Genomic DNA, 15333 nt, shown 5'->3' on the forward strand with positions numbered 1-15333 from the left:
TTTAAATAGTTGATGATGTAGTAATTAGTTTTTTCGTAAGGTACATAGTTTAGGCACAAATACTTTTGATTATCTCTTGATACTCTTGATACTCTTGATTATCTCTGTAAAATATTTATTACAAATTACAAGTAAAAAAAAATTAGAAAAAAAATAAAAAAATTAATAATAGTAGACGCTGATTTTGTGTGATATTTAGTTTTCGTGATTTACTATTTATATAATGATTTGTTGATCGAAAATGTGTGATTATAAATAAATTTTTACAATCTGAAATTGGCAATAAATTCGAATTACGTTAGTAATAAGTTCGTTCCATTAATATCCCTTAATTTATCCAATCCTGGCAAAAACGCAACATTATTAAATCTGTAAAAGCAATCACGGAATTTTATCTCATCTGCGAAGAGCTTTCGTGCTACCTTACCATATTTCTAAAACTAGCTGCTCGTAAGTCTATAAATAGTACCAAACTTTTAATCCGAAGAGAATAAACATTATTACCATCAAAAACAATAAATCCCCGAGCAATATTTCACCACTCAAGGTTGCCCCAAAACCCCCCAAAATAAATGTGACTCGCGAGCAATTTGTGCAACTTGTTGCTCCAACTTTGATAAATCTCACACCCTGTAATTACCCAAACTTAATAATAAAACCGTGAAATGCGTGCCATTTCCTCGCCTAATCGCCACTTTGTCAGAAATTCCTAATGGAATTTAAATTGCGCCCTCTTTGAAACAGCCCGCGACGTTGGTATCAGGTCGCATTCTTGGAGGCGTCGACGGCGATGACGTCGAATCGGCGGTTTTGCACGGTACCAGGGCGTCATGGGTGCATTTCCTTGGTACCTATGGGCACCCGGCACGAGCCCTAAGCGGGCCAAGCCGCCTGCCTCCTCGAGCTGTTGCATTCCCTCGCAGCAAATCCGACCGCAAACATCGGCAAGAAATCGCGGCTTGTAATTGCCACCAGTGCGTATCGATAAATCGCCCATTTCCGCGAAAATGCCGAGATGAGAAATGTCCCTGGGCAACTTACGGGACAAGTTGTCCAGGGAGACCAGACCTGTGACAGGTGTCATCAAATCCGCAAAGACATGCCAAACGATGGTCGAGCCCCCTGAGAAGCTGAACCAAGCCATCATGGTGTCGCCCCTCGTTGCGAGCGCCCCCTCGAGCCCCAAGCACGGCATCGCCCCGGAGACCAGCGCCGAGGGGATGAAGAGGTCCAACAGCTGCATCGAGAACAAGTACAAGTGCACCATCACCTCGGAACGGCTGAGTCGGCTAAGGAAAATCGTCGAAACCGCCGTTAAGGAGCACAAAGTCTTCACCATAAAAGGTAAGTTGAGGTGCGCCAGGGAATTACAACGAGGATCAGTGGAAACGCACTGTTCCTATCGATCAGACTGAGGAAGTTTTAATTTTGTGCAAAATTAAAGAACTGCACGCAAGGAGTAGCAATTTGCCCATGATTTGCGATCTTTATCAGTCGTAGTTAATGAGATTGAAGAGATAGGTACATGCAAATGAGGCGATTTGCGTGAAGAAATGTTTTTTTTGCATCAGGTGGCTGGCCTGTGATTCGGCGCGAACTTCTCAAGCGCAACTGGGTCGAGAAATACGAGCCATCAGTCACCAAAGCCAAATCTTCGACTGCCCCCAACTCTGACGACCTCGTCAGCAACCTCCCCGTCAAACACGACTGGGAGTCGCCTTCAGCCTACATCGAAAAATGTGAGAAAACAATCATGTCCCGCATGCTCCAAAACTTCGATGTTGACTTCTACTGGAGCATGCGGAAAGACCAAGCCGACCTCCTCCACCGCTCCAACAGCTACAAGCTGATGAACCGCTTCAGCAAGTCACTCTTTGCCTCCAAAGAGGGTTTAGCACTCTTGCTGCAGCAACATTACTGGTTCAGCGAACCGGGGGTTTCCTCGGTTAACTTCCCCAGGTGCTACGTTTTGGGATTTCCGGATCATTTTAATAATTTCGTCGATGATTTTCGGACGACTGCTTGTATGGGAATTTTGAAATGGTTGGTTCAGAAATACGATACTGAGAATAAGTTTGGGATTCAGTCACCGGAAGGGCAAGTGCCGTTGAATACGTTACAGTTTGCGATCGATCGTTGTAATCAGTTTATCGAGTGTCAGAAACATCTAGACATTGATAAGGAATATCCGCGGATTTGGGACCATGAATGGGAGCAATTTTTGGCCAATTATTACACAGTCATGCACAAAAATGGGCTTTTTGATACTTCCGATGTTCATCCCTTAACCATGTATTACATCAAAGCGAAGAATATTCTAAATGAGTTGGGGAAATTTTGGCCAGAGTTTGGAATGGATGGCATGAGGAATGTCTGGATCCTGAAACCGGGGAACAAGTGCAGAGGAAGAGGAATACAGCTGGTGAAGACAATAGCAGACGTGGAGAAAGTGATGAATTTGAAGCTGAAATACGTCGTACAGAAATATATAGGTATTCAAAAAGCACAATTGAGCTTTTTGCTGACGTAGTCCAGAAAGCTTCTTGAAGAACACTTAGCTTATTGTTTATTCCTTGAAATTGTTTTTAGAAAATATCAGAATCGTCCTTTTTTATTATTTTTTCCACAACTATTGTAATTATTCTTTCATCTTTTTTTTGTTTCAAATGTTTGTTGTTATGATACTAGATTCGAAAATTTGGGAAACAAAGACAGGAAAATAATAATAAATAATAAATATTTACGGGCACAGGGAGAGAACCATCTGAAAGCAGAAATTTGGTTTCCGTAGTTGGAATGTTAAAAAATTAAGAAAAAAATTTAAAAATAAGAAAAAAACAGAGGAACAACTAAAAAATAAGTTAAAGCAGTGGCATCTTGCAGAAAAAAATTATGGAAAAAGGATTAAAGAACAAAAGTTAACGAATAATTAGTAATTGATTTATTTTTGATAACCCAGCAAACTGCTCTGGAATTAAATTTTCAAACATCAGCATTTGCGTTTTTTCAAAAAAATCTTCGTTTTCTAACCATTGTATTTTTTGCAATTCCAATTCATTGAAAATAACTCACTCGTAAATGTGAAAGTGATTAAGAAATAGAGTCGACAACAAATTTAAATAAAAAATTTAATTTGTTTTTTTTTGGGTAATTGGGTGGTCGTAAGACCTGATTTCAGAAAATTTTTGCAAAATATTAAGTTAAGGAATTAATGTCCGTTAATGTTATCCTTATATTGCAACTAATAAAAAAAGCAAAAATAATTTTGTTGGAATACAAAATGCAGACAAACTTTGACTCTTTTATCACAGACAGAAAAAAAGACACGATTCGGACTCGAACCAACATTTTCCCAATTGTCGGTCAGGTGTTTTTCTAATTAATAAATTTACTAGATCAGTCCACGACTTTTTGTGAAATTTTGAATTTTTAAGACGTTCAGAAATAGCGTAATTCCAGCTAATTTGGTAAAAATCAGCCGACATTTAAAATAATCAAACACTAGTTTTTTGCCAACTTTTACAACGCCTTGTGATTGGTCTATCCTACTGTCGGGTGCGCATTAGTTCATCATATCCAATGACAAACACCTTGCAATTTTTTGTGCAGTAGATAAACAAGTTGGAGGTAATTTCTATATTTTTATTGGTCAAATACGCATTCCTGGAACAAATGAGACGGTAAACCGGTGCTGGCCCTTCCCACAAAACTAGAATTTCGTCTTCGATGCAATGGCCGATCATGTTTCCAACTTTATGCAGTTTTTCAATATCTCAACAACCATCTTCAATTTTATCGAAATCACTTTATCTCAAATTCAGTCTCAATCTACTTTCAATTACGTTTTGTTCGTTCATATTGATTTGAAAATGTTTTAAATGGAGAATTAAATTAACAGAATTTTTTTGGGCTTGGCTGAATTTTTGTTCTTATCTACAATTGTTTCTAGTTTTTTTGCAATTTTATTATTATAGAAAAGCCGCTCCTTATCCACAAAACAAAATTCGACATCCGCCAGTGGTTCATCGTCTCAAACGTCCAACCCTTGACAATCTGGATGTACCGTGAGAGTTATCTCCGCTTCAGCAGCCAAATCTTCACTTTGGACAACTTCCACGAATCGCTCCATCTCACCAACCATGCCGTCCAGTGCAAATACACCAACGTGGAACAGCGAGACAAAGCCCTACCTCATGACAACATGTGGGACTGCCACACGTTCCAAACTTACTTGAAACAAATCGGAGCTAAAGAGAAATGGAACGAAGTTATTTTGCCGGGAATGCGTGAAGGGATAGTCTGTGCCATGTTGGCCAGTCAGGACGTCATGGACCGCAGACAGAACACTTTCGAGATATACGGCGCTGATTTCATGATTTCGGAAGATTACAAACCCTGGTTGATTGAAATTAACTGCAGTCCGGACTTGTCGCCTTCCACAAGCGTGACAAGTCGGATGTGTCCACAGTGCATGGAAGACATCATCAAAGGTTGGTGAAAAATCGCCAAGTGTTTCAAAACCGATAGTTTGTTTCAGTTGTGATCGACAGGCGAAGGGACCCAACGGCAGAGACGGGCCTTTTTGACCTGATTTATCGGCAAACCTTACCTCGGGTGCCCCCTTACTTAGGGATGAATTTGTCCGTGCGAGGTCGCCGGATTTTCAAAACCAGACACAGACACAAAACGCCGCAGAAGGAACGCAAGGAGTTTGACAGCAGTGCCCAAATGTGGCTCAACAGAAAACACGAGTTTGTCAAAGCCGAACTGAAGCGAAGTCTGACGGCTCCAGCGCCCACCAATTTGCCGAAATTGCCGAGTCCTGGCCTGTACAAAGGCCCAGTGATTGAGGATTTGATCGATGATTTGAGCAAGTCGATCAAAAGTCCCAAAATCGTGAACGTGGACGTGATTAAAGTACCGAAGTCGGAACCGGTGAAGAAGAAATGCGAACAGAAGAATAAGCGTGAAAGGGTAAAACGGGGTAAAAGTAAGACCAACAAAGTGACCTTTATCTCCAGAAAGCAAAACGCAAAAGAAAACATTAAGTTTGAGGAGAGTACCGATAGAACTAGTAGTTATCTGAGACTTTTCAACGAATGGGCATCGAGGAACAAATCTTCGGAGCGGGAAAATTGCATGTGGGAACGCGAAACTGCTAGTATTTTGAAGGGGAAAAATATTTTTAACGGTGCACCCAGCGATGATGTTAATAAAAATTGCGTCAAGTCGAGTGATTGTTTTACTTTACTGCCACAGATTAATGCCAATTGCAAGTGAATTTCAGTCTATTTCATGTTGTAGCTTTATAGTCTATAAGAGAAAACAGGTACCTAATTGTCGCTTTAAAACGGAACGTCGTTTCAGCTTGAAATTCTATTCTGTTGACCAAAAATTTGAATAAAGTTTAATTTTGTACGAATGTTTTTTTCACCCCAATCCACCCACCACAAATCAATTAACAATCGAAAGTTGACGTCATTAAGCGGCTTATTATGTCAAAATTGTAAGGTGTTGATCATCCATTATCAAAATTACCCGTTTCCCATTAAATTGTTCAGTATGCGTGAACACCAAACATTACAAAAAGTGAGTCCCGGTCGGTTGAAACATTACCAAAAGACAAATTTCAGCAAGTAAAAAAATGCGGACACATCAATCAAATTGCATCTTCAAGCAGAAGCAGCAAATCAGCATATTCCACAGCACAAAATGCCATCATTAACGCCTTCCAGAAGACTGTCTCAAACATTCAAAGAAAATGTCCCCATGTTGCGAACAAAAACCGACAAAATGTCCAAACTAGCAAAAATCAAACCGGAAACATGATTAAGGTGACTTTTCGTAACTATTTTGCATTTTAATCATGTGTTTCAGAGACCTTGCGGTCACGTTGTTAATAATAATACTAATAAGCAAGTGTTAAGAATAAATTGCCCTCACAAAAACACAGCACAAAACAGTAACAACTCCGAGGGCCAAAAAATGGTACCGATCCAATTTTTCTGGGATTTTTAATGAACATGCTTTTAGATAAATGTTCCTCAACCTGCAAAACTTTCAGTCCAGTTTACTAACCAAGCTACAGCTGAAACCTCGCCACCTCAAACACAAAAGGTGCAAAAATAAAAAAATTAAACACGTCCTATAATTCTCATATTTTAGAACAAAGTTGCAGAACCAAGCACCAAAAACAAAACCACAGGTGTGCCCCCAAAAAAGCCCACCCCAACCCCCCAAAAAACGCCCCCAAATGACCCAAAACCGTGCGATAAGATCACCGAAATTTTCAAACGACCGGAAAATACAATGGAAGAAACAGAAGCTTCAAATAATTCGTCATTTCAGAAGGTACCCAATTATTTTGGTTTCCCGGTCCTAATTTTGGACGTTAGGTAACACAAGAGCTTGCAAATATAATAAAAAATTTCCAAAAACAAATCCATGAAGTTCCGATTACCAAAGCCAAACTGGAGGAGATTCCTTCTGCGATGATACAGCCGAAAGTTAAGGAGTTTTTCAAAAAAACTGAACCTCCAGTTCCGAAAAATCAACCAACGAATAAAACGCCACAAAAAAGTGTTTCCAATAACGCGAAAACTAATCAAAATGGTGTGAAAAAGCAGTCGAGTTTGCGGAATTTTACCCCGAGTAACAATACTTTGGCGGAGGCCAGCAGTGTGAGGTAATTTTTAATTTGCCAAAGCTGTTGGTTCAATTCCTTGTAGGCGATTTTCCTCGTCCACAAACCACGCTCTAAGCCTGAAATCGAGCTCGACAAGCACTGTGAGCAAAAGACTTTGCAAACGCTCGAGTTTCCTTAACGTCGATCCGTTAAAACAGCTCAAAGACGAAGTGCATAAAGCGATCCGTGACCGAAAAACCTTCACAGTCCGTGGTCATTTCGGGCCGGTCCGGAAGGCCCTTCTTGAGCGAGGCTGGGTCGAGAAATTTCACGTCTCATACAAGGACCAACTAAGCGAGGATTTGAAACGTTACCAGAACTATTCAATCAACGAACTGTTGCCGCTGATGAGACGTGAAGACTTGACAAGCCTTTGCAAAAGTCTAATCAAATCGAAGTTATTAGGCGGCTACCAGGTCGACTTTTACTGGGGCACCAACGATGACGCCTTCAAGGAAAACCCCGATAAAATTAAATACACCATGATCAATAAACTGAAGCGGGAGATTTTCAGTTACACGAATAAGCAAGGCTTGTGCGATGCCAGTAAAAGTTGTTACTGGTACCAGAAAAACAACGTTTCGAAACTGAACCATCCCAGATCGTACAGTTTGGGTAAAAACGGTGATTTGAAAGGGTTTGTTGATGATTTTAACGTAACCGCCGCCATGTCTCTACTCAAATGGGTGGTGAAAGTGAATGTGACTAAAGAGTCGAAGCTGTTGAGCCCCAGTGGGAAAATACCGCTTGAAACGTTCGATTTTGCCCTAAATGAGTGTTGCAAATTTATCAAAAAGGGGCGACATGAGGACATTGATGTGCAAATACCGGAAGCAACAGAGACTGAATGGAACCAGTTTTTGGAATATTTTTACAAAATCGTGCACTATAGTAATCATTTTAAGAGCGAGGGCACGGAGACTGAGGATTCGTTGGTGCGAAAATCAAATTATATTTTGAACAGTTTGAGGAGTTTTTACCCGTTTCTTGACATGGACGGGATGATGAATATTTGGATTTTGAAACCGACTGCTAGCAGCAGAGGCCGGGGGATTCACATGTGTAGGACGTTGCAGTACGTTTTGAAAGTTGTCAAGCAAAACTCAAATATTAGATACATCATCCAGAAATATATCGGTTTGTTTGATTAGAGATAAACCAGCAGAACGCAATATGATTTTTTTAGAGCGGCCTCTCCTGATTTACAACACGAAATTCGACATAAGACAGTGGTTTTTGATCAGTAATTGCAGTCCACTGACGATATGGATGTACAAGTAACTCGTGACTAGACTTTGCTAATTTTTTAACTAAACCCCAACTCTACAGGGACTGTTATTTACGCTTCAGCTCCCAGACTTACAACCTTCGCAAATTGCACGAATCCATCCACTTGACAAATAATTCGGTTCAGTGCAAATACAAGAACGCCTCGTTGGACACAGCACTGCCGAGTTACAACATGTGGGACTCAAACGATTTCCAGAGATATTTGGCAAATATCGGTTATCCAAACGCCTTCAAAGAGATCGTTTATCCGGGAATGAAACAGAGCATAACCGCTGCGGTAATGATGCATCAGGATAAAATGGTCGTTCGGCGAAATTCTTTCGAGTTGTACGGCGCCGATTTTATTCTAACTGAAGACTTTCAACCGTGGTTGTTGGAGATTAATTCCAATCCGGCCCTGTTTGCCTCAACGCCAGTGACGGCAAGGATGTGTCCGAAGGTGCTCGAGGATGTTGTCAAAGGTGGTTACCAGTTTTAAGTTATGCAACGGGCGTATGCGAAAACTTTAGGCGTTTTTGTTCATACAATTTTTTTTTTGTTGGAACATTTTAATTTAAAACAAGTTTACACCTTGTTCAGTCTAATTCGAAGAAAAATGTTGTATTCAACTCGTCGTCGTGTAAATCGGTTCATTTATTCCCACTCGTGGGTGATAAACCACTCGTTGTTGCTCGTGTTTTAAAAATACACTCGTGAAATAAAGCAAACTCTTCGAATAGATGACTAATTTAAGATGATTGGTTTCAGTTGTTATCGATTACGGGCATAATAATAAGGCCAGTACCGGACTGTTTGAACTGATCTACAAGGAGCCTTTGACAAAACTGCCTCCTTCTGGTACTTTAGAACTTAAGGGTTTGCCGCTGCAAAGCAACTACTTTTTCAATGCTCCTGATCAAGAATCGAGTGATGTTTTCAGTGCTTTTAAGTTTAGTAACAGTAATAATAGTGCTTTGGTGGTGGACGAGGCCCAAGACTGTTTGAAGACGTTTGGGGAAGAGATCAAGAAAACGTTAAAGAATCTGTTGCAGATTATACACAATGAGAGGGAAAAACGCGAGGCGAAGCTGAACCAGAATCTTAGTGTTAAAGTTTGAATAAAAATGTTTCAATTTGTTGGGGGGGTTTGAAAGAAAATTGAGTCCTGAATCAGATTTATTAATAGAAAAAATAAAATAAATACAATGTGTTTTAGAACGCATTGCGTAATTGTAATTGGGAAAATTATGTACATATAAAAAAGTCCGCGATCCACTTAAAAACGAGTCACTCACACTGCACTCACTACTATAGAACCGGCTTGAGCGAGAAGGACAATTTCGGTCTTGAATTATTTTTGCCCAAAATTTTTTTCTGTTCCTCTTTCACTCTTTTTTCCTGTTCCTTCCGCAGCCGTTGCCTCTCTTCGTCCATTTTTCTCTGTTCTTCGACCATGGCTAACCTTTCTTCAGCCTGGCAAAGCAGCAGTGTTAAAAAGCTTTTAACGAAGAAGAAAGCGTCACATTTACCAATTTTCGTTGCGCTTCTTCAATCTTCCTCTGATTTTCTTCCAAGATCCTTTCGACCATTTCTTGCTTTCGCTGTTCTTCTTCCTATAAAACATATAGTCCAGTTAATGAATGTCCAGGCCAGCTGTGCCTGGCCCGAGCGCTCATCCACCTCACACAAGCCCCAAGGGGCCGCCACCCACCATACACTCACACAGGACTCCGGCAGAGCGGTCCGACATCACAAAGTGATATCGAAGCACTCGGCTTCGCCTCGACACTTGCGCAATGTCGAAACCGGATTGGTTTAAATAGGAACCCGATCGTCACGGCCAGGGCCAGTGGGTTTAAAATAATAATACAACTCCTGAGTCAAGTCTTAAAGGTATAAAAGTGTATAAAAAAGATGGATAATACCTGAGGCGCGCCGAGGTGTCCACTGCATCTGACGATCACTACGCCTTATCTCTTGGTGCTCACTGACGACCCTTAGCTTACATGCTATTGGCATATTAATTACATAACTTTTCGGGATAATGTAGACACTCATCTACATTCTACCTATTTGTGCAACCACGTCAACAAACATATTGCCCTTTATTTAATTATTTATTTAAACACTGTTAGAAGAGTTCGAGTTCTCACTTGAAGGAGTTTAAGTGGAGGTTTTGGGATGGAAGTGGCACTGTAAGGAGCTCCGCTCCTTACAGAGGCACGAAATGTGAGAAATACTCCAACAAAGAGACGCAGTTTACACAACATAAATCTATTTCAATCGGTATAACAAAACAAGTACAGTAATTCAAAGATTAAGAAGTTGCTAAAAATCGGCAGGGGGCCGTAATCTTATCCTTACCTCTCTGCGCTTCTCTTCTTCTCTCTGCTTCTCTCTTCGCCTCTCCAAGTCCTCCATCATCTGCTTCTCCATGATCCTCTTGGCCTCCTCCACCCGCTTCGTCACCTCCTTCTCAATCTCATCCTTCCTCTTCTCCAACTCCTCCTCCACCCGCTTCTTCACCAACTCCTCAATCCTCTTCGCCGTCTCCTCCTCAATCAGCCGTTGCTCGGCCTCCCGCTGCCGCCTCTGGCGCTCCATCTCCGCCAACCGCTCCACCTCGTCCATCTTCCTCAAGCGGCTCTTCTTCCTCAAGTGCTTCTCGCTCCTCAAGTCCACGGAAGCGTCGCTGCTCGAAGTGGACGACACCGAATTGGAGCGTTTCCTAGTCACTCACACGTCCAACGCCTCCGTTAACACACCCCAATGCTACTTACCTCGATTTTGAGCTTTTTTCTTTGACTTTTTCCACATTTTTGTAAGTCTTGCTGTGCGATGTGGAGCGTCGTTCCGACCGTTCCCGCGATTTGCTGCGTTTGTGGTGCTTGCTTTTGTGGTGCTTTCGCGGGGAACGACTCCGCGAACGCGATCGCCCCATTTTAACAAACTGTCTCTAACAAGAAGGAACAGAACTTTGCAAAAGCTTTGGACTGTGTTGACATTTGGCGAGCTGGCTGAAGCTGCACACGAATGCGCGAAGGGCATAAATTTTCAGCTCGAACGAATCGCGACTCTAAATTTTAAATACATTGATTTCTGGAACATTTCATTGCTGCTAACATTTGTTTAGTTTTTTTGAAAAAAATGAGCACTAAACACGGTTTAATTGTATGAAACTGACGTTTAGATCTTTTGAGTTATTTTGCGCATAAAGCTCGTAGTCTTCTGTCACCTGTCATGAGTAACATAACCTATGATTGCCTATAATAATAATAATAATAAAAATTAAGGATTATTGCAGTAATTAATTAATAACAATCAAGAGCAACAATTGCACCTAAGAACATGAACAAAACATATCCCTAAAAATTTTAGAAATTTCGCTAAAAATCAATCTATAGAATTACCATTTTGTCTGTTTATATTTTTGACTCACTTTCTAAACGAAAAACGCAATTTTTGTGTCACGTGAATAGAATTTGGTCAAAATCTACAAAACCCATTTTAGACGTTTCGAGTAATCAACCGCATGATAAGCCCAGTCACCAGTCCACCACTGTGTTCTGTGTATAATTTTTCGAATAAAAGCCCCTGCGGTTAAAGTCCGTCATTGTTGTAAACAAAACGCGATGAGAGTATCGTTAAGTAACACGTTAAGGGGCAAAAACGTCCTTTTTTGCGCAAAACGGGGCTTCACAGCAAGTCACCAATGCAAAGTGTCTTACGTCCAAGGCCAAGAGCCTGAGCCGAAAATAAGGGAGTATTTTTACTACATTGACCACCAGGGAATGGTATTAGACAAAACAGTCCCAACACTAACAAAAACAGCTGTTTCTAGACGATTCAAAAATGAAGAACTTTACGTCATGCTTTAAAGAGAAGAAATTTTTGCGTTTTTTCTTCAATCAGCTGCGATTGAATAACAGTGGGAGGTACAAGGAGTTTCCGTATTTGTCGATTTGTGGAAAGGAACGCAATTTTATTAGATGTGACGACTGTCCAATTGTCTTCACTCATGTGATGTTGAAAGACAATGAGGAGACACGTTTGGCTCATAATCATGCTGGGGATTTACTCACATTTAGGTTTGAGCCGGATAAAGTTGTGATGATACCAGAGACGGGGAGGGTTTACCATCCAGCACCTGAACGCGCAGGGGGCGTTGGTTTGATTAGATCCAAACTGGCGATTGAATTTAGTAAACATTTTACGTTCAATAATGGCGAGGGCAACCCTCCAACTCATTTCACATTTGGGGGAACCACATACGAGCTAGATAATAATTGGTACAAGGGAAGAATCAAGCAAACGTAATACTTTATTTTTATAAATATTTTGTTAAAAGCTTTGTTGTCACATTTCTGAATTCAAATTTCAATTATGACGATAACTGGTAGAAAGAAAATAAATAATGTAATACTTTTGCTTTATTAAAATACTCGTGATAGTTAAAATTTGTATAAACAATTTTAATAAAAACTTTGTTCTTATTGCGCCTTGCACTCCCTATTTACAAACTGTTGAACAGTTGGTGTCATGTGAAAATTGCGTAAACTTGTACTAATAAGCGTAGAATTGCACTCCAAGCCTCCGTCATGACTCGCTTTCTGAATCTGGAGAAGGGGGCCGCCCTAACGGTTTGAAGCTCCCTGGAAGCACCCAAGAGAACCCACACTTGACCCCTTCCTCGCTGTTCTGGGCAAGCATCGTACTTTTGGCCTGCTCATGCACCTCTGGATTATAGGGCTCAAAAACTAGGTAGTGTTTGTCTTCAACTGGGGGCTCATCGTAAATTTTCTCCTGGCTTGTTTTTACAATTTCTTTAACTTTGTTCCTAAAGGCCTCTTGGTTGTTGGCAAATCTGGAAAGGGGCCCTGATTTGTGGCTTTGAAAGACAGTACTTACAAATCGGCAGCTTCCGGGTTGACACTATGGGCTATAGTGGGGCTCAAGTTGTAAAACATCCAGTGGATGTACTTCAACACTTGCCAGATATGTTGGTCTGCTTTGTTCCACGTGGGGAACGCCTTCAAAAGGTGCACTTCGTTAGTGTCAGGGTGTACAACAGGATGGAACATTTCGGACAAAAACACCACTTTCTACAGGAAAAATCAGTTAGTGAGAAAATGGGCGAGAGGTGGACCTACAGGGTGTTCACTATCGGGGAAATTCTCGTCAAGGACTACATTAAAGCGAAAAACGCCGTCTTCGTAAGGCCCACTTCGGACAAAAATAACCCCAAACCAAACTTGAAACAATGAAAGTAACAAAACGAAAACAATACTTTACTACTCACTAAACGGGTTCTCCCTGGACGGAATCACGTACACACCTTGAATGTTCTCGCTTTGGATCATTTTACTAAAAACACACTTTTAAACTTGCTTTAACGCAACTAGCATTACTATTCGGCCAAAATGACGTATTCCTGGTGAAAGTTTTTGTATAATTTATTGAGGTCCTCATTTTGACGCCCAAATAAATTCTCCTTGGGTTCGATGGATATGACTTTTCTGATTGAGCCCTGTCGTGTAAAATTATCCGAAGCATCTGACTAAAATCAAAATCAGAAAGCTTGACAACTAGTCTAACCACATTTTTTGGAAACGTCACCTTGGACGACCTAACGGCGCTATACATGGTTGTTTACTCTCCTGAAATTATCGATGTGTGTGTGAACATTATTGAGTTACTGTAATGTGCTGATAAGAGATGTTTTGAGGCCTATTATTATAAAATATCAGATAAAAGTAAGGCAAAATTGACAATTGACACCATTTACAACTGGCATGACCAACATCGAAAGCTACAAAACCCTAATTGTTTTGAATTGTTTTTGGAGCACTTTTTCATTTTATTATTATTATTATTAAGGGCCACACCAACAACAAATAACTGGTGGTTTAAATCAGCAAGGTTTTAGCCAGTTTTGGTTTTCCCCATTTACATGAAACTTGAATTGTATAATTTACTAATTTTATCAACCAAATAACTACCACAAAACCAGCTTAAAACATCAAAATCGGAAACAAAATGTTCTCTGTTTTTTCTTTAGATTTGTTGAATCCCCTATATTACAAAAATACGGCAGCGTAGTTTACACTACGCAAAATACGCTCAAATCGAATGTGTATTGTGTGTTGCGTTTGATTTGTGCAAAGTGATCGCCAGGGTTTCATTCGGTTATGTTTCAATGTTCGTTTACTTATAAGTTATAATATAACGCAATTTCTGTTTACAATAAAAAAATGCGCATTTCAAATCGCTTCCTTTAAACCGTTTTTGCAAAGGAGTATTCTTTTAAGTAAGCAGACAAACAGCATCTAAAATATTAATAAAAAATGTACTATTTTTCTTTTTTTCATTTTGGTTATCATATTTATTTTTTTTTATTTAAGTATTATACAATTATTTATTTATTCTCCTTGTATTGACTTCGCCCATAATAAAGACTATTTATTATTACTATTGTTATTATTATGTGATTCAATCATTTACACTTAAATGAACTAATTACAATAATACAGATTGACGTTATTGTAATTATAAGTCATTTATTTATTCTGGTAATAATCTGCGGCTTGGAATGGGATTTTTTCTGTGTCTCATGTCACTGGAGAGACTTGTACACCTATCTGAATTTATCAAAAATACCGATTCATATCACCTTATCAAAATATTTTATTTCGACACATTTAATCTGCTGTATTTTTAAAACAGAAGCTTTTCAATGTCATCAGTAATCAAGATAATTATACGTAGCAGATATGAGAGTAGTTATTCGCATTTGATTTGGACTTTTTTTCTCTAATTTCGAAACAGTACCACTCTTAAATATCAAACGCTAAAACAAAACCACTAATTTTATTTACCTTGATGTTCACCATGTTTTTACCTAATATCAAGTACCAATCGAAGATAAAGTTCCAATCTCATCAAGAGCAAATTTTCTGAGAAGTGAGCACATGTGTTCATTGTTCAAGCTAATTATTAGATAAGAAATTTTTGTTAAAGACCATGATCTAATAACCACAACTAAGTCATTTTAAATTAGGATATTTAACTAGGCTTTTCCATTTAAAAAATCAGTGAAATCGCATTCAGTTGCAAATTTTGTAAGCACCTGTACCTAACAGAAGATTCGTGAGAATAGTAAAAGTACTTAAAAAAATTATGCGGAATAATCATTTACCAAAGCTTCGGCAAGCTTATGAATACCTACATAAAATAAAAATTCTATCAAGTTTTTAATAAGAATTTCAAAAAAAATGTTAGTCGATACTCGACTTTCATACTTATCAAACTGATAAATTTAGACAGTGGTAAATAATGTCAAATATGTTGGAGATATTGGATTTATTATTATCTATCAGTTC

At 39.5% G+C, this 15333-nt stretch overlaps 5 protein-coding genes across 5 annotated transcripts; 3 read left to right on the top strand and 2 right to left on the bottom strand.

Annotated features, from left to right (window-relative positions):
• Positions 1-992: 992 nt before the first annotated feature.
• LOC657266 (tubulin glycylase 3A) lies at positions 993-5233 on the top strand. Its single transcript, XM_008195856.3, has 5 exons — positions 993-1344; positions 1572-2492; positions 3975-4490; positions 4538-4974; positions 5022-5233. The coding sequence occupies exons 1-5, from the start codon at positions 1023-1025 to the stop codon at positions 5046-5048; spliced, it is 2223 nt and encodes a 740-aa protein (XP_008194078.2). The 5' UTR covers positions 993-1022; the 3' UTR covers positions 5049-5233.
• Positions 5234-5449: 216 nt separating this feature from the next.
• On the top strand, positions 5450-9172 carry LOC657190 (tubulin glycylase 3A-like). The gene is made up of 10 exons (XM_008195853.3): positions 5450-5589; positions 5634-5834; positions 5878-5988; positions 6034-6117; positions 6166-6351; positions 6396-6685; positions 6729-7822; positions 7872-7962; positions 8015-8436; positions 8723-9172. The coding sequence occupies exons 1-10, from the start codon at positions 5563-5565 to the stop codon at positions 9070-9072; spliced, it is 2856 nt and encodes a 951-aa protein (XP_008194075.2). The 5' UTR covers positions 5450-5562; the 3' UTR covers positions 9073-9172.
• Positions 9113-11138, bottom strand: Arglu1 (Arginine and glutamate rich 1). Its single transcript, XM_015980574.2, has 4 exons — positions 10735-11138; positions 10319-10682; positions 9484-9567; positions 9113-9427 (listed from the first exon to the last, which is right to left on the bottom strand). Exons 1-4 carry the CDS (start codon positions 10893-10895, stop codon positions 9263-9265), a joined length of 774 nt encoding a protein of 257 aa, XP_015836060.1. The 5' UTR covers positions 10896-11138; the 3' UTR covers positions 9113-9262.
• A 185-nt stretch (positions 11139-11323) lies between these two features.
• Positions 11324-12447, top strand: LOC657027 (uncharacterized protein). Its single transcript, XM_963516.4, has 2 exons — positions 11324-11748; positions 11786-12447. Exons 1-2 carry the CDS (start codon positions 11587-11589, stop codon positions 12269-12271), a joined length of 648 nt encoding a protein of 215 aa, XP_968609.1. The 5' UTR covers positions 11324-11586; the 3' UTR covers positions 12272-12447.
• peo (pendolino) lies at positions 12367-13761 on the bottom strand. Its single transcript, XM_008195852.3, has 6 exons — positions 13571-13761; positions 13363-13511; positions 13254-13318; positions 13105-13205; positions 12863-13056; positions 12367-12818 (listed from the first exon to the last, which is right to left on the bottom strand). The coding sequence occupies exons 1-6, from the start codon at positions 13595-13597 to the stop codon at positions 12551-12553; spliced, it is 804 nt and encodes a 267-aa protein (XP_008194074.1). The 5' UTR covers positions 13598-13761; the 3' UTR covers positions 12367-12550.
• Positions 13762-15333: the final 1572 nt, after the last annotated feature.

This window comes from Tribolium castaneum, chromosome 5 (assembly GCF_031307605.1).
Source record: "Tribolium castaneum strain GA2 chromosome 5, icTriCast1.1, whole genome shotgun sequence".
Classification (NCBI taxonomy): Eukaryota; Metazoa; Arthropoda; class Insecta; order Coleoptera; family Tenebrionidae; genus Tribolium; species Tribolium castaneum.

Coding starts and splice junctions, on each gene's coding strand:
- peo (XM_008195852.3), bottom strand. CDS start 13,597: ATGTATAGCGCCGTTAGGTCGTCCAAG. Junction 13,057..13,104: donor TCCCCGATAGTGAACACCCT/GTAGGTCCACCT, acceptor TTTTTCCTGTAG/AAAGTGGTGTTTTTGTCCGA. Junction 12,819..12,862: donor AACCCGGAAGCTGCCGATTT/GTAAGTACTGTC, acceptor GCCCCTTTCCAG/ATTTGCCAACAACCAAGAGG.
- LOC657266 (XM_008195856.3), top strand. CDS start 1,023: ATGTCCCTGGGCAACTTACGGGACAAGTTGTCCAGGGAGACCAGACCT. Junction 1,345..1,571: donor CAAAGTCTTCACCATAAAAG/GTAAGTTGAGGT, acceptor TTTTTGCATCAG/GTGGCTGGCCTGTGATTCGG. Junction 4,491..4,537: donor CATGGAAGACATCATCAAAG/GTTGGTGAAAAA, acceptor AGTTTGTTTCAG/TTGTGATCGACAGGCGAAGG.
- LOC657190 (XM_008195853.3), top strand. CDS start 5,563: ATGCGTGAACACCAAACATTACAAAAA. Junction 5,835..5,877: donor AAACCGGAAACATGATTAAG/GTGACTTTTCGT, acceptor CATGTGTTTCAG/AGACCTTGCGGTCACGTTGT. Junction 5,989..6,033: donor ACTCCGAGGGCCAAAAAATG/GTACCGATCCAA, acceptor ACATGCTTTTAG/ATAAATGTTCCTCAACCTGC.
- Arglu1 (XM_015980574.2), bottom strand. CDS start 10,895: ATGGGGCGATCGCGTTCGCGGAGTCGTTCCCCGCGAAAGCACCACAAA. Junction 10,683..10,734: donor GAAAAAAGCTCAAAATCGAG/GTAAGTAGCATT, acceptor GTGAGTGACTAG/GAAACGCTCCAATTCGGTGT. Junction 9,568..10,318: donor AAGAAGAGAAGCGCAGAGAG/GTAAGGATAAGA, acceptor TATGTTTTATAG/GAAGAAGAACAGCGAAAGCA.
- LOC657027 (XM_963516.4), top strand. CDS start 11,587: ATGAGAGTATCGTTAAGTAACACGTTAAGGGGCAAAAACGTCCTTTTT. Junction 11,749..11,785: donor ACATTGACCACCAGGGAATG/GTATTAGACAAA, acceptor TAACAAAAACAG/CTGTTTCTAGACGATTCAAA.